We start from the raw sequence: 22260 nt of genomic DNA on the forward strand, positions 1-22260 counted from the left end.
CCTTAAAATGCCCTCATTTACTGTTCACTGAGGCTGTGCAAGCTGGTCTTTCAAAAAGCCTGATTTTTTGGAGGCTTAGTTTACAGTTTAGGTATAGAATAGACACACTCCCAGTGGAAGAATCCATGAGAGGAAGGTGTATCCTTACAGACAGATATTGGCAGAAGTCTAAGACCTGTCATGAAGTGGCTCATTCCATAAGCACTGCCCATCAAACACAGAAACCCCCTTGCACATATCACTCTGACCAGGTGGTGTGATGTGAGGCCATGAGTAAATGTATCTTTTGATAGTTAAACCACAGCTATGTTTTTCTAAACAATTATTTATTTAGCGTTTGCAAATATGTTTTCTTATCAGGACTGCTGATAGATCATGTATGTATATGTATGTTATGTATAACATGTCTGTTCTCCTTATTGCTGAGCTGCCATGTAAATACCCATGTGGTCTTTGCTAGTATGGCACAGCAGATGCTTTTGCTTTTTCTCTTGCTGTAAACAAGCTGTTGTGAGTGATACTTCTTTTTACCATATGTCCTGAACACTCCCAGTTCATCGTTACATGTAATTTCCAGGATGCTTTGTAGGGTGTGTATGCCTCCACCCCATTTCAAAATCAATGTAGCTCTCAATGGATTGACTAATGACTGCAAGGTGTTACTTAGCATGCTGGTTTTGGCTGACAGTGCTGCTAAACGAACAGTTGTTTGCTTAACATGTCTTTCATGGTTCTCATGTGAAGTAACTTTTTCTGAGAAATTGAACATGCCAATGCCTTCGGGTCTGCTGGTAAGCATTTATTTGACATGCTGCTGAGACAAAAAAGGAGCATGACCCCAGCTTGGTGCCCTGAATACTGATAATTTTGCCTTGTCCCTTAGCTGTACCCCATGTTTGCATTATCCTCATACATTTTGTTGCACTGATCTCATCATTCCTACATCCACGGATCTGTAGAGTAGGAGTGGGTGGGTGGTGGGAACTAAAGAAAACTGTAACATACCTGTAAAGGTGTTGTGCTTATGCAGTGTATAAAATTATGTAATCCTGTCCCACTGAGAGGATCTAGGACTGATGGCACATTTTCTTTCATTTGTTTTCATTTATGTTTTTGTGTTAGACCATTCTCAATCCTCTTCAAGGCATAGGATATGCAGCAGCAGAGAGAAGTTGCTTGTGCACAGCAAAATGTATTTGCTTGTTATTATAGTGGGTGGACATGCCTTATTATTCACCTGTGATGTGTTGGCCTTCCAGAAGGTCTACTGGCATTTCAGTAATAGCATATGTGTGGTACAGTACTGTGGTCAGGAATGGTGTCTCTACTAATCATTTTAATGAAAGGAATCATGTGGTGGTGAACAGAAACTGAATTTAAATTGTAAACATGAAAGAAGTTAAACTACAAGAAAGTGCATTCTTTGAGCATCTCTCACATCTGACTCTTTAGGTTTCTGTACTAGATGGTTGTCTGAGCCTTTGTCATATGTGCTGCATTGCTGGAATGTCCTCACAATATAATAATGTATTGCTATTGGGAATGTAGCTGGTGTGAATGACTTTTTTCTCTTGATAGCTGATGGAATTGTTCACGTTGCCCTTAGCAGGCTAGTCTTACTTTGATAGACCTATGGCAGCAAGCTGAGTGATTATACTTCTGTAGCTGAGGGAGGGATTTATATGAGCAATCTCTTGAGGTTAGTAAGATGTCTTCATGCAAATTTTTCTAGCTCCAGAGTGACACAGACAAAGTTTATTCGTGTGCATATCATAGGATCATAAGAATATCCTGAGTTAGAAGAGAGCCACAAAGATCATTGAGTCCAGCTCCAGGCCCTGCACAAGACACCCCCAAGAATCCCACCGTGTGTCTGAGAGCATTGTCCAAATGCTTTTTGAACTGTCAGGTTTGGTGTTGTGACCACTTCCTTGGGGAGCCTGTTCCAGTGGCTGGCCAGCCTCTGGGTGAAGAACCTTTTCCTAATATCTAAATCCCCCTGACACAGCTTCTTGCTGTTCCTTTGGGTCCTGTTGCTGGTCACCAAAGAGCAGAGGTCAGTACTTGTGCCTCCACTTCCCGTTGTGAGACTGCAATGAAGTCTCCCCTCAGTCTCCTCTTCTCTGGGCTGAACAGACCAAATGCCCTCAGCCACTCCTCACGCAGCTTCTCATCTATGCTTTTCACCATCTTCGTGGCCTCCCTTTGGGTGCTCTCTAATAGATTTAAATCTTTCTTATGTTGTGGTGCCCAAAACTGCACACAGGACTCAGGATGAGGTGGCACCAGCACTGAGTGATGTAATGCAGCTTCTCGAACATATGTCGTTTTTGGTAGTATAATGCTGTAATTACAGTTCCTGCCTTTTTCTGCTCATATGTGTAAAGTCTTTTAATTCTGGAAGTTGGAGTTGAGAGCACTGCTGTTTGAACTAACATTGGCTGTGCCCTTCTTTTCACCTCTCAGTCTGAGGGTATGATTGAAGATTCTGTGTTGATGCATATCTATACTCAAATCTTCCATGAGTCAAGAAAAAGATTAAGAGATCCTGATGTAACTATATCAATGTGTAATGTGGTCCCTGTGGGGAGGAAAAGACTATTGACATTTTCTTTGCTACTGATGGATGCCTGTGATTAATTTCACATAATTTATTTCACTCTTCGTATCAGTATCAGCAACTTAGAAGCACTTCAGGGTTATTTTTAGTATACACAGCTGGATCTTCTATATGGGATCTGGCCATAGTGCTCTCATTTGTGATGAGGGCAGATCTTAGTGGTGGGCTGTTATTTGGACTATTCTTGTGTGTACCTACATGTTATCTTCATGTTAAAGAGAGAATGTAAAAACAGCCTGATGTTGCAGAAAGGAATATGTTTGCACTACATGAATCCAGATCAAAGCATTCTTTTATAATGTCTTGAATTTTAAATTAATTTTGATTTAGTAACTGCCTTCTTGGGCTTGCATACACTCGATGGCCAAGTTTCTTCTCCAGCTGAGTACTGAACATTGCTGGGTTGGGTTTGTGATAGGCCTTCTGTCACAGCAGTGTGCTCTGATGTTGGCACAGGCAAACCACTGGAGTGTGTACAATTGTCCTCACTGCACAGGGCACAGGATGCTCTGTTTTCCTTTGCTCCTTTGGTCAGGTTTCATAGGATAAGGACTCTACACTCCTGCCTGCCTTTATGCAGCAGTCTGAGCATCTCTGATGATGTGCTGTTAGACTTTCATAATTACTTTGCTCCTTTGGTACCAACATATTCCTGAGTCTTTCCCATTTACTGCTGGATGTTGTGGTAGATGATCTTTTATCTCCAGGTGCCTTTGAAAACTGCATGCTATCAGCTGGCAGTGCATGTTTTTTTCTTATTTTTCTTGCCACAACTCGCATCTGCCTAAAGTAAATGTGTCAAACTGACTTTCTCATTGAAGAAGTAATAGTTCTATGGATTACTTTGCTTTGCTTAAGGGACAGTAAAGTCTTTATGGCATTTTATGTATCTGCAAAGTCCATTTTTACATGAACATTTATTATTTCTTTGGCTTCTGAAATCAAATATATTTTGTAGGATTTCCAAGGCCTCTGTAAACTTTTAAACCTGTAAATGATTTGATGGACAGTTTTTTTATCAGTAGGCTCATTTTCTTCATCTTTCACAACGAATAGCAGCATTGTCTGGTGAGAGCCAGAATGTAGTATGTGTGGTAGGGGAAGAGCAGCTCAGCAGAAATGGTACTTATCTCATTTTTTCAGATATTTTGACATAATTTTGGGATAAAAATGGCCTTTTTCTGGTTCAGAAAATGCTTAGCATTAAGAATTTGACAGATGTCCACCTTCTTTCTAACTTTGTCCTGTTGCTGATCCTTCTTGCACAGCACAGTCCCTACCACCTGTGAGTTAGTTCTTATGAAGACCTGCCAAAGATACAGTTCCCTAGAATTTAATGTTGCCTTGAGAAACAAAAGGAAAAACTCCAATTACTGTTTTTAGGGGGTTCCCAAAGTGCTTTTTGTGTTCTTAGAATTTCTTAGTATAGTCTATGGGATGACTTCCCTTTTCTGAGTATTTGTTCTTCAGATCATTCCAGATGTAATTGCTGTAAGTGCTTTTCAAGAAACTGTGTTTTTGTCTGCTTGAATGGCATAATGCTTCTTGTTCACACAGCACAAATAAATTGAGGTGGTTTCCTTTCCCACCTGTACTGCTTTTGGTGGTGTTATCACACTAATCTTGCATGTGTACATTAAAGGCTTCTGTAAACCTGATTCCAAAGTGATGAGAGTGGAGGTTTTTACAAAACTTTTAACAAAAGTTATTTTAGATTTTCTGTTACACTCTCACTTTCTGGACAGAGTTGTATTCTTTGATTTCATTCATGTTCAGTGTTGTGCTAGTTCTTGTTAGCATGTTTGCCTTCACCACTCACAGAGGTAAATTTGACTGCAAGGTGCAGTTTTCCCTTTTGTTAGTGTGGGAAAACCCCAGAAAATTAGTTAAATGACACTGAGAAGTTAATATCTACATTTCATAGTTACTTTTACTGAAGTGAATATGCTTGGAAGTTATGGCTTCAGAGCAGGAAGCCTGACTGTAGTCAAATGCAGTTTATACTAATGAATTTTTGCTTGATGACTTTTGCTTTGTATTGAAATGTGTCATAATGAATACTTTCTATTTCTTTTCCTTACAGGTGAAACGAGAAAAACCAGAAATTTTACCAGATTTAGAAAACTTGGCACAAGAAAAATTCCTTGAAATGGAGAGCAAGAACAGTGACTCAGATTTACAAATGAATGAAAAATACATGTATTTTAAGGATCAACTTAAGGAGATGAAAAAACAATGTAAGTCTGATTTTTTAGAAGAAGAAGATTCTTTGCTAAACAGTAAGATGTGACTAACTGCCCTAAAATATAGAGCTACTTCTGGCTCAAACTGATATGAGAGTTCTTAAAAACTTACTTAAATTGATACCTGTGTATGAAAAAGACAGTGTAACTACCCAGGTAGTTTCATTTAGACTCACACAGCTCCTGCTGTGTTTGAATAAGATATGAAAATCACACCTTTTTTTTTTGAAAGGTGGTCTTTTTCATTTGAAGACTTTTCACATTTATTTTCTTGATTGATAGGATCTTCTAAAAGGATTAGGTAAGCTGTTTTCATTTGTCACTTAAACAAATTGCTCCTGTTTCACAACTTAGGATGTGTTGCAACTCTAAGAAGACCTTTGCTTTAATCATAGAACTATATTGTTGGAAAATGCTTACTGTACATGTTCTCAGGTTTACAGCTTCTGTTCACGCACCATGTAACACTGCAACTTACTAAAATCTGGTTTATTTAATTCACATAATTTTTCAAGTGCTAAAATTTTAAGTTAATTGTGCTTAAATTATCAGAAAAGTTGGAGAGTAAACAGTTCAGTTATTTATGCAACCCAACAAAATTGTCTGCTTTTATTGCCCCACACATATAACAGCTATTAAAATTTCACTCTGATTACTGGTGCTGGGAAAGTTCATGGGCTATGACACAATTTGTGTTGCTCTTCCCCAATCATGATTGTGTTCTGAAATCATATTATTCTGCTTGCTGTCCCTTGACCCCTGTACCTATTCCCTCCCATCCTACGTTTTGATTTCAACATAACCTGGTATCTCAGGAACTTCAGGAGTCATAGATTAATGATTTATACCATTGGAAAATTATATTCTGGGTGCTCTCCTGTAGCTCATCTTGAGTTTTGGGGGTTTTTTGGAGCCCTATCCAAAACCCAATGAAACTAGTGGAAAGAATTTTCCCACTGGACTTTGGATTGCTTCCCTATAGAGATTTATGGAGTGTGAGGACTTGCTTGCCAAGATGAATTTCAGGTCTGGTATCTCAAGACTGCCTAGGATTAGAGCTTGAAGGCTTAATATATTCGTTTCCCATCTTTATGGGTTCTAGCACTGATCTCTGAGTTTAATAGAGCGCTTGACACTGCTCTAAGAATGAACATACCAAGTTGCAGACCACAAAACGGTGTAATTTTCACTCCCTACATAACCATAAAATTATTACTGCCCCACCATTATGTTGTAATTTCTAATTTCCAAGTGTTTGTAACTAAGAAGATAAAAATCTTGATAACTGACTTTGGATTTACTTTCCACCCTGTAATTGCCTGAGGAAGGGGTGTATGCTCTAGTGATACATTCAGTTCAAGCAATGGGACTAAGTTCTAACTGGCAGACCCTATTGAAAAAAAAAGTAAATTAAATAAACACAATAAAAATTATTCTTAAAAAAATATGAGGACATCATTCTGCTACTGCTGCCTGAAATCCAGATTTGTCTGGCTGACCACTTGGCTTTTGTTTTGGTTGTTCATAGAGGTCAAACTGTGCCCCAAATGAAATGCATGATGATATTGTGTGGACTGCTGTGCTCACTGCAAGGACTTTTGATCAGATGGGTCAGCTTGACATTTGTAGAATTTATATTGGTTTTGATGAAATAAATCCATCACATTTGCTCCCATTGCCATATTTAATGCAACTTAAAAGGCTGAATGGAAAATTGTTACGTTGCCTTCACAAACAGTCCTGGATGCAATATAATGAACATGTATACAAGTGAACAGTCTGGTGCAGCCACTTTCTTTGGAAATGGATAACTACGTGCCACTCAGATCTGCAGATAGATTCAAAGTTACATTTTTTGAAAGTTAGCACAATTTTGCTGCCTTGAACTTGAATTAGTGTTCTGTTTCCTGCGTAAATAATCTATTGATCCAATATAAAGTTATTTTCCTACTTTCTTTCCTCTTCAAAAGGCTGTTTTACTAGGAAAGCTTCTAGAATTCTTGAGTAATTATGGGTGATTGAGGATCAGTGGAGTCTTGATTTGTATTCACATACTTAAATTTGCTTCTACATGATACAGTAGCTTGGAACCTGTAAGACTGGGCAGTTTCTCTGTTTATTGTAGTTATTTCATCTTCTTGCCATTGCCCTAATTCTCCCTCTCTCCTTTTGTGTGTTTTTGTCAATCATACTTAGCCCTTAAAAAGACCTGTGGAAATGAATATCACAGATACACTCCCAAGCTTAAAACTGACAGATACCCACCACACATTCTTACAGGAATTCTCAGAGGGCCTTTGGTCTTAACATCTTTGTAAGAGACTAAAAGGACAAGTGTACTCCATTTGGTGCAAAAAGCCTCTTCTCACTGATGGGCTCCACATAGTAAAGTACTATGCCTGGATTTATAGCTGAGCACTGTCAATATTATCTAAAGTACCATATAAAGACTTAAGCTGTGCTAGGGAAGGTTTATAATGGACATTAGGAGGAATTTCTTTACAGAAAGGGTAGTTAGACACTGGACTGGACTGTCCAGGGATGTGGTGGAGTCGCTGTCCCTGGAGGTGTTTAAGGAAAGACTGGATGTGGCTTAGTGGCATGGTCTCATTGACAAGGTAATGTTCAGTCACTGGATAGACTGGATGATCTCAGAGGTCTTTTCCAAGCTGATTCTGGGATATGCCATGTAGAAAATTGTGTTACTTTGAAGAAAGATTGGATTCAGGGGCAGAAATTCCAGAGTTGCAATACCAGCTGAGCTGAAGAATCATGAAATCTGTAAAAGACATGACTAGTTTCCACAAGCTGGTGATTTACTTTAAAACATACTGTGTGTACATGTGTTTTCGGTGGGGTTGTTTTGTAAGAAGAAATTATGGTCACCCTGTTAAATCTTCAGCATTCATGCTTAAGCCAAGTTGTCTGCGTGTTCTTTACCTTCTCCTGTATGAGTTGTGATTTCAAAAGCAGGAGTCCTACAATTCTGTCCTCATCTTAACAACATATTATAACGTGACTATGGATTTTGGGACACACTGTAAAAAGTCTGCGTGTGAGTTACTTGTATCAAAAAGTCATCAAGTACTACCTGGTTAATACTTTGTTTTCAACTATTAGTCTTGCCAGGCTCAACTTAATTCACAATACCTGTCGTGTTTCAAGAACACATATTCAGTTGTGGTTCAGTTTTTAGTTCTTTTCCTTGAATTTGGTTTTATTGGTCAATTCAATAAAACATAAAAACTCCTTCCAAATTTTCTCAGAGGGGCTTTCCTGTTTTGTTTCCTTTTTTCTTTTCTTTTTTTTTTTTTTTTTTTGGTTCCAATCTTTTCTATCTCAAAGGAGCAGATGGGGTAGATGCTAAAATGATTTGTCTTCCAGGATGAGTTACTACTAATGATTATGTATCTTTTATGCAGAGTTTGACATTTGTATTCTAGAATAGCTGAACATGGAAATATATTCTCACATTGTCTTGCTACTTAGAAATTAAGTAGGATTTGAAAGAGAAAAACTTTCTCAACACAGTTTTTAAGTACAGTGCAGAGTGTGAAGCAGTTAAATACAACCTTATTTTAACAGAAAATTAAGCTGATATATTTTCTCTCCTGATATTTTCTGCCACAGTGATGAAAGAAAGCTGCATGGCTGTTCCCTGTCCCCTGACAGGTGACAGGCAGTGCCATTGATAGCTCTGATACTCATGAGGAGAATGGTGCTGTATCACCTTTAGCTTGTCTTCTCTTGGCAGTTCTGTGGGAAGGAGACCTTCTTAGCTTTGGACTTCAGCAGCAGCCAAGGTGCAGAGATGAAATTGGGCAAGTACATCTCTATGGCAGTAGGGATGAGATCATGCCTCAGAGCAGTTTCAGTTCTGCTCATCTTTCAGACAGTTTTCAGGCATTTTCTCTAAATCTGTGAGCCTTTATTATGCAGCTACTTTAGCTGGAGTTTGTGCAAAGTGATGAAAAATCTTCACCTCTGATATGTGTCAAAACACTGTCAGACAGGTTTTATGTGAACAGCAAGTGATTTTTCTGGTCTGTTTTCAGAGCTATCTTAGTTTCCTTAATTCCCACTTCTTATTTTTAATGGAAAACATTTTCATTTTTCTACTCAAACCTTAAACTGTAAGCAGTAGAATAGAGTGTTGATTAATTTTTTCCTTTTTTTAACAATTTCTTATACCCTCAAGTGGCTACATTATCTTTTCAAAAGAACTGAGCACTTGGAGGGCTATTCACTAAATTTGGTAATACCAGAAAGTTCTAAATGATTGCATGTGTGGTAAAGAAGATTTTTTTGTGCCCTTAACTGATGCTATCCTTACACATAAGGGTCCTGGATCTGCAAAGTACTCAGTGATCTCCTTTTGATTAAGTGAAATGCTTAAGCAAGTTGCTTAAATTAAATTTTATTTGTAGATCCTTTGAATTGAGTGAGATTGCTGGCATGTTTCATTTCCTTATTGGAGCATGACCACAGTACAGAACCTTGCTGGAGTGAGGCAATAGGAACTAAACCATGATTACTGCAGGAATTGTAATGTTGCATTTTGTATCTTCTGTAAGTTTAAAATCCCACCTTCTGTTTGAGCTTGTATTACTGAATCCTTTTATTTCATGCCAGTGTGTATATATATATACATATATGTATATATGCATATATATATGTATATATCAAAGGCATCTTCTGGCAGAAAGTATGAGAATTTTGCCTTCATAGAATGAAACTAAGATGTCTTTATTCTCCATGTATCAGTTTAAATTTCTGATACTCTTTATGGAGAGCTAATCAGAGGGTGTAATCTCTACTCCTGTGACCCTAGCTGCCGCTGCTGTATTTGCTGAAGGTTATTTAGTGTCACATTTGGTGCACAAAGGATGACAGATTTCATAGCCCTTTTGTAGCGGCTGATAACGTGCACTTTGGAATCCTTGATAACTGTGGGTTCTGCAAACACACAACAAATGCACACTTCAGTAGTGATTTTGTGCAAAGTGCTAAGATTGAGTGAATGACAACATTGCTGGCTATGCCAAACAGTTTAAGGAGTGAATTGTAGGAAAGATAATATTTTTTTATGGGGAACAAATAATTTTGAGACTCAATAGGCAAATTTTTGTCACAGGAAACCAGTCACTGTAATGTTATTTGGAAATCAGCTACACTGCAGTTGTAAGGATCTTTCTTGTCATCTCTACTGAAGAAAAAAGTCTCTGAGTTTTTTGGAAAGGAAAAAATATGTATCATTTTGCTAGGATGGATTTATAGTCATTATCAATAAGCAAATATTTTGAAAGGAGAAAATTTTAAATTTAATGTTCAAGTAGTTGCCATATGCCCTGTTGATACATGTATTTTAAGCTATGCATATGCTGAGAAATAATGATGTGAAGAAAGTATTATTATAGATGCAGTTTAGGATAGAAAAAATGACACTGTGAAAGGAGTGATCTTTAAATTTTTAGAACAGTCTATCATAGTTTCCAAGAAAGGCTAAGGTCTTTGCTTTGCTTTTAGTAGGATAAGAAAACAAGCTGCAACAAGATACTGTGTATTATAATGCTTGACAAGTTTCATCCAATTAATCCTCACAACATCACATTGAGGTAGGCAAGTTAATTTTACTTTTTACCACACAGCAGTGGTGAAATTTGGGGAAATAGTTGAAGTCACTTGTGTGGAATCACATAGCTGATTTGCAGATCTGGGTTTCTCTTAAATTGTACCTGACTTCTTAGTTGGCCTACTTTTGTCTCTATACTTTTGCTCTGTTGGCAGAGAATCAGCTGAAAAATAATGTTAGTGTATTTTTCCTATTATTTTCAATGTAAAAGAAAAATTAAAATCCCCTTACTGACTAATTATGAGAAAACAACTTCAGCACAAGAGTTGAAAATTCCAGCTGAAAGTGGGATTAGTGTTATGACAGTTCAGTGGTGTGTGTGGGATATGCACTTTTCATTTACGTAAAATTTTTTACAGACAGCCCCTTGACTAGTAAAGAAATAAAAGAGGATCCAGCACTTAGAAAGGTCATTTGAAGTTTAGGAGACCTTGGCTTAGTTCTTTGCTTTGTTACCCTCTTGTCATCTTAGTTCAAGTCATTCAGTCTCAGAACAGATCACTGGGAGTTATGTAGCTAAAAAGTTTGTGGGTCCAGACCTTACACCCATGTCTGAAGTTCAGTATGTGTGTATTGTGTTTGTGGGCTGTGCAAGAAGAGACCTGGACTGGCTCATATCCAAGCTGCTCTGGGCTGGTACCCTATGGAGCAAATCAGCCATGTCCAATTGAGTGCAAAACATTCAATTGCCCTGCTTCTCTTGTGGCACTAAAACATCATTTTTATGTTTTTGTGATTTTTTTTTTCAGTTTAAAGAGCTGTAGATAATAAGCTGAGAGTGTTTTAGTGTGCCAGAGTAATGTTTTCATGGTATGATGCTGAGGGGGCAAACTGCAGCCCTAGAGGAGTGCAATGAGTATGTCAAGAGTATGTATTTGTGTGAATGAGCAGACTTTTGGGCAGGGCTAAAGGACTATCCTGAGAAGAGGAACTTGGCATGGCTTTTCCTTTTGGGACTGTCCTGTCTGGGTGTTTCCTGGAAGAAGCTAGTTGATTTGCTCAGGAGTGAGCTAGCCCACTTGTAGTTTGAAGCATTAGGAGATGAGGGCCTGATAATGGAATGAGTTAAAGTTACTCTATTTCACAGTTTTTGGAAAGATAAGCTAGAGAAACAAACTAGATAAACAGGATGCTTACATAGTATAGCAATGGGAGCTGTAATGGTACCCAAGAACAATATCCAAAGTGCAAAATTACCATCACAACTAGTATCCTTGCTAGTTTGTGAAGAAAGACCAACTCCAGAATGAATAAAATCATCAGAACTTTCTTTCTGCAATGTGGAATGACTTCTCCATGGTAAAAATTAGCTATGTTGTAAATGCAGAAGTTTGCCTTAACAATAATGGTGTTAGTAGACTAACGAAGAACACTGATTGCCAGTAGACCTGGTGAGGGTTTTTTTGATGAAATTATTCCCTTTCTAATGCAATTGATTAAAATAAGAAGTTTCTTGCTTTGGCATTTAGAGGTCTGACATGTAATTCAGAGTTAAAATGAAAGAGGAATCAACCCACCCCTCCAACACCTCTTCTGTATTGTGAGTAACCTGGAGTATGAGAGACTTGAGTTTCAGTCTTGGTGATTTAAAATCAGAACTTGACTGACTCTTGGCCTACTAAGTGATTGACCTGTAACTCTGGAATCTCCCTCTCTCTCTGTGTAGTGTATTCAACTATATATAAAAATGGTAACAACTGCAGAGGGAAATACTGAGAGACACTGACCCTTTAGCCCTATAATAAAGCACTTAGCTGAGAGAGTACGTATCTAAATCAAAAAGGGCATCAGCTGTAGGTCTCACCTGTTATAAATATCTGCTCTTCCAATCAGCAGATGCTTGAGGATAAGATCTTCTTATCTCTTTCTATGTCTGTCATCTAATCTATACATATATATTTTTAAAGATCTACATTTTATTCCATTGCAAAAGTCTTTTCAGGATGCAATTCTTGGTTTTATATCAGCTTGGCTTTCAGGTCAGCACCAAGTGTATAAAATCTAGAAAGGAAATGGAGTGTTACATGGAAATAATTTTTTATTATTATTATACACTTAGGGATAATACTTAGGTTAATTTATTGTTACTGCCATGGGATAGTTCTCTCTTAACTGAGCACATTGATGGCTGCCAGCATGGCATTTTTACTGTTCATATGAATATATAGGTCAGGAAGGGAACTTCTAGATGCTGCTTCTATTCCCTTGATGTTGCATTCAATCACAATATCTAATAAAATGCCGTCATAAAAGATATTAATTTTTTCTCCTTTTTTTCTCTCAGAATGATGACGAAAAACCTTAGAACTTTGCTCAAATGGTGAGAAATTTTCAAACAAAATAAGTCTGTGGCCAAGTTATTGCTCATTGTTTCTATTCCAGCACTGCACCCTGGCTTATGGAGATGTTCTCCCTCAATAGAGTTTAGTTCAATTCAGTCAGTTCCTGTATTTCTTGACTCTATGGTAATCCAGTTATGCAACATGGAAACTTATAAAATCTCATGTCTTGTGACCATACTTGAACTCATGAGAAATGCTGTATAAATTTCAGATGAGTGAGAAGCATAGGGATAGATACTAACCCTTGATTGTATCTGAAATTTGGAAATGTTAAATAGATGGATTATACCCAATGGGAATTTTGCTTTCTGGTAATAAAACAGCAGTGATTAAACTTAGAGTGATACATACTATTTTGGTCAGATTTGTATCTGAACAGTGAAAATACAAGGACTGCCTCTGTCAGCTAAATACAGTTTTACTTGCCGTTATATCTGTTGCCCACTATTCAAAAAGATTTAAAAGTCAGAGGATACAGGTATTCCATTCTTCTGCCATGAGTTTACAGTTTAAATTTTAAATGTGATCACAAGAAAACAGGTGAAGAACAGTCCAAGGAGAAGTCAAAGAAAGAGGAAAGAGAGAGCTTTGAGAGAAAAAATGTAGTATCTCAGTGTTAAAATTTTTAAAGGAGATGCTCTCATTTTGAAGTTCGGATATTGAGGAAGAAGGAGAAAAATAAAGCTTAGTGGAGCTTTAAACTTAGAGAACTTTGTTTTATTCACAAATTTTTTTCTGTTACTTGAATATTTATCTGAAGGGACAGTAGGTTTTTTTACTCTTTCTGTGTGTTCATTTCAGTCATTTATATGTGGAATATTGTGCCATCAGTATGCACAAGGATCAGTGGAAATACTAATTCAAGTAGAAATCTACTACTCCGAGTAATGCATTATATATTGAGTGCTGAACAAAAAATGTTTGAGGAGAAACAGGCAAGTAGTTCTGAGATAATGCTGACGAAATAATAATCCATCCCTGCATATCACACTGCGTGGTAACTTCAGAATACTCCATTTCAGGGAAAGTAAAACACTTGGTGTTTTTATGGGTCCTGAAACTATTTGCCATGTGTCCTTCAGAAGTGCGGCAAGTTGAGGTAGATCTTGCTTTGGTAAGTGCCAGTGTGGTTCTGAAATCAATGGATTTTCCCTGATCTATACCTTCAATATATAATAACATGCAAACTAGTAGTGTACAGCAAGATTAATAAACATCCTCTAAGTCTATGTCAGACGTTCATGTGCATTGGCTGCTTGCCATGGTTTTTGATATCCATATTATTTCGTTTCCCTCTTAAAAGCTGTAGGCACTGATAACCTCACAGTAGGGCATGGTTTCTTTCCAACTTGAATTTTATGGCATTAGGGTACTGGAGATCTTCGTTGCACTCCCCAAAACATCTTAAATGTTGAGCTGAAATGCAGGAAGAGAGCTAGAGAAGCACTAAAGGACTGCAACACCCATCTTTTGGGTCTGTAGACCTCAGACTGGATGCCAGAGCCTAGAGTTAAATGCCTTGGCTGCCAGGAGGAGGGCTATGGCACACCTGCTTGAACAGCTTTGTTCAGTGACAAATTTGTTCTGTCAGCACAAACTGTTTTACATCTGTATGTCAATCACAGTATTGCATAAGTTGACTAAAAATGTGCCAACTATAAAGTAACACAAAGGGAACGAATCTCTTTTACTGTGAGGCTGCACACCTGTGCTTGTATTATGTAGCTAGAGAGGAAATGGACCATGGCTCTAATCTGTATACTTAGGAATTTCAGACTCCCAAATGATTACTGATGTTATTGGGGAGCTGAAGTGCTAATTCTCTATGTACTGTTTCTCAGGATTAACCTAAGAGATGTTGTTTTCAATCACCATTAACACAAAGTCAAAGAAATCAAAGGCCTTTGTTGGCATCTACACTTACTCTTAAACAGGCTTGGAGCATTCAGATGTTCTGTCACAATTGAGGAGTGGCTTAAGTTGTCACCTTTCAGCAGTTATTAGCTCTGATTTCAGACACAGCATCTGGCTTTACAAGTGTGGATAGGTTTATCGTGTCTTATCATCTCAAATGTGGATGTAGATTTGTGTTACCAGACTTGCAGTGAATGATTTTAGGATTAAAGACAAGTTGCTTAACAGGTGTTCCAACAGGCACTAAAAATACCTGTTGAGGGAGAGAAGCAGTTAATGGAGTGATGGTGAGAGTGCTTATGTTTTATGCCATAGTGTTGTGACTGTAGCAGTTTCCCAGGAAGTGATGCCAATAAATTCACTAAGAAGCACCTAAAAAAAGCCTTATGAGGAAGATTAAGTTTGACTCCTCTCTGGATACTCCCCTGACTGGATTACTGGTCAATACCAGGAAAACATTGCTGTCGGCTTTCCCTGTCTCATGCCCTCTGTAGCAATTTTCATTACTCATCATCAGAGTAAGGCTGCTGGATGGGTTGGAATGTACATCTAACTTCGCACTGTTGCTCATAGGCTTTTCAGCAACTCCTCGGCTGCAGGCTCTGCAGAGGGCACTCTGCAGCCCTTCAGTGGAAGCAAAATGCCACCATGGATGTGCAGCTGGAAGTGGAAGGGGGCTGGGGAGGATTGGAAAAGAGTGCATGACTGTGTACTCCAGTAATTAACTCTTGCAGCAAGAGATGCAAATTTGGATTTTGTACATCTCCATCAGCACCTTCTCTTCTTCCCCTTGAATGGAGCTGTGCCTCCTTTCAAGAGCCAGAGGTCGTGAGACAAATGATGTATTCTTAGCTATTCAGGCTGGGGCAGCTCTTTGCAAGCACACAACTCAGATCTTCAGATCTCTGGAGAAGCTGGGAGGGACTTATATGAAAGATGCCTTCAGTGTTAAGAGGCCACTGAACAGAATTTTTCATCATTTTGGACTTCAGTAGTTTTTTTCAGTTTTTGGATCTGGCCCACCCTTAGGTATTCTCCCTCCCTAAAGTTTAAGGGTCAGTCCAAGACTTAGTGAAATCAAAAGAATTTTTTGCAGGAAGGTTGTTCATCATGATCTATCTAAACTTCCAGTATAAACTAAGTGGCTAGTTTATAGTCAGATAGGAAAACATGGAGAAAAACAATCCTTGCTTATCACAGGATGGAAGACTTCAGGCAGAGAAGTTAAAGAGTTTCCTTTGAGGGAAAAAATGTAAAAGCTTTCTGATTGCTTTATCAGCTTCTACAATAAAAATAGTAATTACTGCAATTTCAGACTAATGAATAAATCACTATATTAAAATGGGAACAAAAAAGTTTAACTAGCAAGCATATGTAATAATTTGGCAACTCTGTTATTAGTGTGGGCAAAGTAAGCTATTCAGCTAACCTTTGCTGCAGCATCCATTGCTTTGGATTTTTTGTGGGTCTTTTTTTTTCCTATAATGCAGATTGAATTCTCCTTTTCTGATCTCCAGCAGAGTTTTGTTTTGATGTCTACATCTGTTTTGTCAGATGTCTACATTAGTTGGGCTTGTATTCCACAATTCCACTAATACCTGCTCACCTAAGAAAACACAGCTGTGTAGATTGTTGCATTGAAGTTGTGCCTGCAGATGAGTTTTGTCACATCACAGCTATGTCATGGAAAGAAATTTTCCAGCTCTGTCGTACTCGTCACCACTTCTCTCTTTTTATCCAGCTATTCCTCAGCCTCAGTCAACATTCTTCCTCCTTTTCCTGGAACTGCTTTCCCTTTTCAGGTGATGCCACAACCTCCTTCCTCCCTTCAGTCCTCCTCTTTGGCTTTAGCTTTGCTGGCTCCTCCATAGAGGAACATGTTACCCATGATGGATGTCCTTAGATTCACTAGTGATGCCTTCCTGTGAGTCTTGTTCTGTGCTGAAGAAAGTACTTCATTATCATGCTTCTAGCTCAGTAGTGTACACAGCATAGGCTGCAATTTAGAGGAAAGTAGTGGCTATTGACCCCTAACAGTACAGTGGTGTGCTAGCTATGGCTTTACATTTTTGTTAGACTTGGAAAAACTAGTAGCTGAATGAGTCATGAAACTCAGTGTAGCAAAATTCAGTTGTAAATGAAAGAGGAACATTTCCATATTCTTAATTTGGCTTAATTCCTGTGCCTAATGGCTGTGTATATACCATAAACATTGTGAAGGAGCAACCATGGAAACACTTGTTTTCTTGCATTGCTAAATTTACTCAGGGTTGAACATTAACACAGCGCCTGGCATTACTTTAAAAGCAAAAATAGCTAAAGCGTGACTCACTATGAGTCATTTACTGCTAGTCCTGCTATACTGCCTAGAGCTTGACATTGAACAAGTTGGCAGCCTGCATTGCTGCATTTTTTTTCTAGGAACTTTGAACACATTTCATTCTTGTGAATTCTCTTGTGCAACAATATTGAACACAGCAATGTGTTTATTTTGCTTCCAAAGTCGAATGAATCAGAAAATGGTGAAACAAAGGGTATTTTTCTTGGAGATTCTGGAAGAGATGGATTCTGAGAATTATTTTTTTAGCTGCAATCATGAAATGATTGCATGGATGTTAGAAGTTAATTACATTTTATTCAGATCATGTACTATATATTTTATATATATTAACATACTATTATTATTATTATTGATTTGCATTTTCGGCAAAGTCATACGTGGAATCAGAAAGCTAAGCCTGTAGGCTGAGAATGTTTTCTCTTGGGTTGGCAAGGGTTTTGTGATGGGAGGGCAGTCAGCTCTGAAGGGGCAGACAAAATGAGGCAACTGTGTTCCTATTGGCCTCTGTACGTAAAAGGCACACCCTAAATATGGTGCTGGGTATCTGACAGTGAGCAGCTTGTTGGCTGACTGTGGGAATGCCTAAAAAGATCAGCTGATTTCAGTCAGATGGGAAGGGGTAACGAGAGAGGGCTGAAACCAAACGCAACTTGCTGAGGCAACCATGTGATGAGAGCCTGAAATACACTGGCACGGCCAAATATCGCTCTTCATTATGCTAAAATTTTGGTTCCACGTAAAAGTTGTTTCTCACTAAAACTCCTTTCCTAGAACAATAGATAATGGAATTATTTAATATTTTCCATATTTTTTTAACTTAAAAATATTACTATGCTAATTGAAGAAAAATCTTATGCTATCAGCATCCAACCTTCTGCATGTGTTCAAAGGAGATACTAAAAATCAAATGAAAATATTAATAATATAAGTTCAAAACAGCTACAAATGTAAAATCCCACATCCCTTGGTATGGGGAAAAAACTTGCTATGTATCTTTTCTTTAACTGCAGATTATGGAAATAGAGACTGTAAGTTACATTCATCTGTACATTTAATAATACGTGCTGTGCAGGATCTTTGTAAGCTAAAGCATTTTCTCTGTCTAATCTCCTGGAACATCAACTTCAGAAATTTCTCTTGAAGTGGTTTCCCTATTAAAAAATCTCATTATGATGACTCAAGAGACAAATAAGAATGATTAATTAAGCTTAACAGTGACATCCTAAGCACTGTCCTGATATGCACTATTCTGTCTCATTTCAACATGAATTTGTGATCATTGCATTGAAGACTCTTCTTTAAAATTTAAAATTGTTCTGTAAATTTAACTAAGGTTAAAGTATTTTTTCTTTGTTTTTGTGACTAACCATCATACTAAAAATAATACTGCATTATTTTCCAAAACGTAGAGTAGAAAAATGATTGTATTTTATTAAACAGTATAAAATGAGAAAGAATTTTGATTTTTTTTTTCTGTATTACCTCTTTGACAGTGACCCCCAAATCCCTGTTATTAAAATGGTTTCAGTAGTTACTCATGGTATATGCTCTTTAGCAATCTCTTCATAGCTACTGAATAGGCTGTGCCTCAGCCCCACCTCCAGGCATGTTAGGCAGAATATAGACATGAGAATTTATGTTAGGAGTAAGACTGTGCCTTTTAAAAGACAGCTCTGTGTAGGAGGTTTTTCTGCTCAGAGGATCATCAGAAGATTGGAGCTGCCTAAGGCATGATATCTCTTGGGCATCCCTATACACGTCGTGTAAGTAATGTCTCTGTTAAGCTATAGCAAATTATTCCCCTCACGTATGCTGTGTTTCTCTGTACACATTCACACATTGACAGAGTAAGGGCAGGGCAGTGACGTGGAATCTCTAGGATAGATCAGAAGGCTGTGTGCTGAGCTCTAGATTAACACATGGAAGCATCACAGGCTAGCACTTCATGAGAACTTCATTACAAAGTATTTTTTTCCCCATAAATACATACTCTGTTGAAGTGAAACCAACATCCTATTACGTGTGCATCCTAAAATGACAGGTGAAAACCCTCAGTTCTCAAATCACTTTGTGTTCCAGTTATGAATCCAGGATGATTTTTTAAAATATTTTCACATGATAGAGCAAAGAGAGCACATCGTAGAAAGCTGTAAATCCTGCAGAGTGATGGGAGAATTCATACCCACTTGACCACTGCAGGCTGTGAGGATGAACATGTTGCATTCTTTCCCTGAGTCTTGAAAGTGTGCTTGAGGTGCAGTATAGGTACCCTTATGTCTGTGAGTTGTCAATAGAAAAGTGACACGAATTTTGTACCAGCAAATTAGGTTTTGTGCATATATCCAGGTGCAGCACTGCTTTCAACAGCAGAACGGAGGCTTTTTTCCCCCACCCTTCCAATTGATTTTATCAGGTACATCTAACCTGAGGAACTCTTTCATATATAATGAATGGATAGGATGCTTAGGGTGTAATTCCTTATTCCCGTGGAGTTGTGAATAATATAGTTATTGCTAAACAAATTTGTCATTAAATTACTTGCACAGCATGAGCTACAGATGGCCACAAAAAACTGTTCTTTGTCTGTTGCACTATTTTTCCGTGACTTTGCCCTATAAGAACCAACCTTTCTGACTAAGGTTGTCCTGTGAGTCTTTAATCTTAAAAATAGCCCTTTTTTGCTACAGTTTGTCTGGGGTTGATTCACAAGCATAGTCATACAAGATCCTGAACTGACTGTTAATCACTGTCACCTTTTGAGGAGAGTCTGAATGTTAAATTGCTCATTTCTAAACAGCTGCCAAGTGCTTTCCTTTCTCAAAAGCCATTAGTCTAGCAGATTTCAGTGCCTCTGTTTTTTGTTTCTTACACACTTAATATCTATGACAAACCTTTTATACTTACGTGAGCAGGTGTGTTTGTGAAGTATTAGTGGACAAATTTGCCCTGAGATTAACTGCAGACCAGAAAAAACAAACAAATGTTTGCCATTGAAAAGATCTTCCAGGTCATGAGAGTCCTTAGTCTTGGGGCAGTCAAGTGACCAAAGTTGATGGAAGTGAAGACACAGGCTTTTCCCTAAACAAGTTAAAAACTCCTTCTTAATTAATAACTAAGCTTGTGTATTTCAGATCAACTGTGCTATTTGAGAAAATTAAGATACTGGAAGGTTAACTTGCTGCATCAACACTGCATATTGCAAAGTTAATTTCCTAAATCCACATTTAGGAATCTAAGTCTGGAGCCATATTTTTAGTTTATATATAAACTTGGAGTATCTCTTTAGCTCCCTCATTGAGAAATTTGATTATCATCTTTATTATGTTGTTCCCTGTAGGATGGGGAAAGTCTGCACCTCAGGATGAATGTCTGCAGACATGTGCAGACATATTGAGTTCCTCTGCCTGCCTTGTCTCTATGTCTAGTCAGTCCAGTGCCATGCAAATGTGGCTATACAAATTCTGAATCAGCACTAGTCTCCATCAGTTCAACCAAGGGAATGGGCAGAGGAGCTCTGTTTACACCCACCTGTGCAGATGTGCCCTCAGATTTGCCAGAATTCCAGAGAATGGAGATTGTAATTACAGCAGTGTGCTCATACTTCTGCTTGTATAGATGTCTCGGTGTGTGGGTTTATTTGCATTTACTGCTTGTTCCCCCTGAGCAGAGGTCAGGCCTCTGCTTGAGCTTGAGACATTAGTGTGATTAATATTCCACTGAATATCTGGCTCAGCATCATTATTGTATTTTTTAGGTGGGTAAAAATAGGTAGAAAGAACAGAGAAGCTTTTAATAGGCTGTGAGCCTGTTGACATACCTCCTCTTTAAAGAGAAATGCAAAAAAAGAGAAAACCTTCTGTATATAGGATGTATAAAGCTTATTCTAAAATTGCTTGAATAGAGGTGTTTGGTGAAAAAGATCACATTTGCAATTTGGGTATTGTTTTAGGCCTTAGTAAAATACTACAGAATGTGAATCAGTTGATGGTTATCTGTGATGAGCAGGTAAACAAAAGATGTATTTCCCAATGAGGTTTTCATATGATGGTGACAAATTCCATTGCACAACAATGGTCACATTCCAAAGCTGCAACCAGGTTCTGGAGGGCTTAATTTCACAACTGCTTGCTGTGTCCTATTGCATTACAGTGACCTTTCAGTAAAAAAGGAGATTGCTGGCTTGGTTCTTTTTGTTTTTTAACTTAAAAACTCAGTGACTATATAGTGCAGTGCCCTATTTTTCATAGCAAATTTTGTCCTTGACATTTTTAAACCATGTCCTCTAGAAAAACATTGAGAAGCTTTTATGTTTTCTATCTTTTTATTTATCTCTAATGTGCAGATCTATTTAAGGTTTGCATTTATGTTGGCAATACAGCTAATTGTAAAAAACTAATTCTGATATTGAGTAACTGACATTAAAAGTATGGTTTCCTGTAGCAACTTGTATATCATCCATCTGACATAGCAACACAACAAAATTATTTGTTGTTTAGTTTATAAAAGGGTTCTTTTTTTCAAGGTGAACTCATTACACCTCATTTCTAAAAATTGTTCAGTTGAAAGAATAGCCACAAAGCAAAAATAAAACCATGTTAACATGATATGAAATGAGAGGGATATAAACATCTAAACAGTATTTAGTTCTTGGCTATTAGAATTGATTTTATGCTTGTGACATTCCCTACATAGTGACTCTGCTACAAGTACACTTGTACCTCATATTGTGAAACAGTCATGTAATCTTAAAAATTACTTCAGTAGAAAGTTACTCTGAAGCTGATAAATGCAGTCAGTATTCAACAGCCTGAAGAGAGCAGGCTGACAAGGCCAGACCTGCAATAGAAATATTTTACCATGAGTCCTGGGAAGGCAAGGAAGAGAAGCCCAACAGACAGTGGCTTAACCAGGGAAGAGCAGCTGGTTGGGTCTTGGATAATCTGTGCCTGCGATGTGAGAACATCACATTTAGACTGAGCAGGCATCAAGTGAATAGGATATAGATTCTGATGTTTGAGTAAATGGCTGTTCAAGATAACAAAGTAACTATTAAGCCCATTTTCAGCTACAGACTTGCCCATCATCCACTAAGTATGTGTTGCGTGTGCTCAGGTGCACACTTCGGTCTCGCTCTGGGAGAAGCTCTCAATGAGGAAAGCTTGAGGCTG

At 37.9% G+C, this 22260-nt stretch overlaps 1 protein-coding gene across 2 annotated transcripts in view; it reads left to right on the forward strand.

Moving 5' to 3' along the window:
• Nucleotides 1–22260, forward strand: part of NSMCE2 (NSE2 SUMO ligase component of SMC5/6 complex) — a 129457-nt gene that overhangs the window by 56396 nt on the left and 50801 nt on the right. For both annotated transcript variants that reach the window (XM_085053560.1, XM_085053561.1), the window contains exon 4: nucleotides 4704–4857. In XM_085053560.1, the coding sequence (XP_084909686.1) occupies nucleotides 4704–4857 (154 nt within the window). The remainder of the gene's footprint in view (nucleotides 1–4703; nucleotides 4858–22260) is intronic.

Source organism: Lichenostomus cassidix, chromosome 2 (genome assembly GCF_008360975.1).
Source record: "Lichenostomus cassidix isolate B80296 chromosome 2, HeHo_3.0, whole genome shotgun sequence".
Taxonomy (NCBI): domain Eukaryota; kingdom Metazoa; phylum Chordata; class Aves; order Passeriformes; family Meliphagidae; genus Lichenostomus; species Lichenostomus cassidix.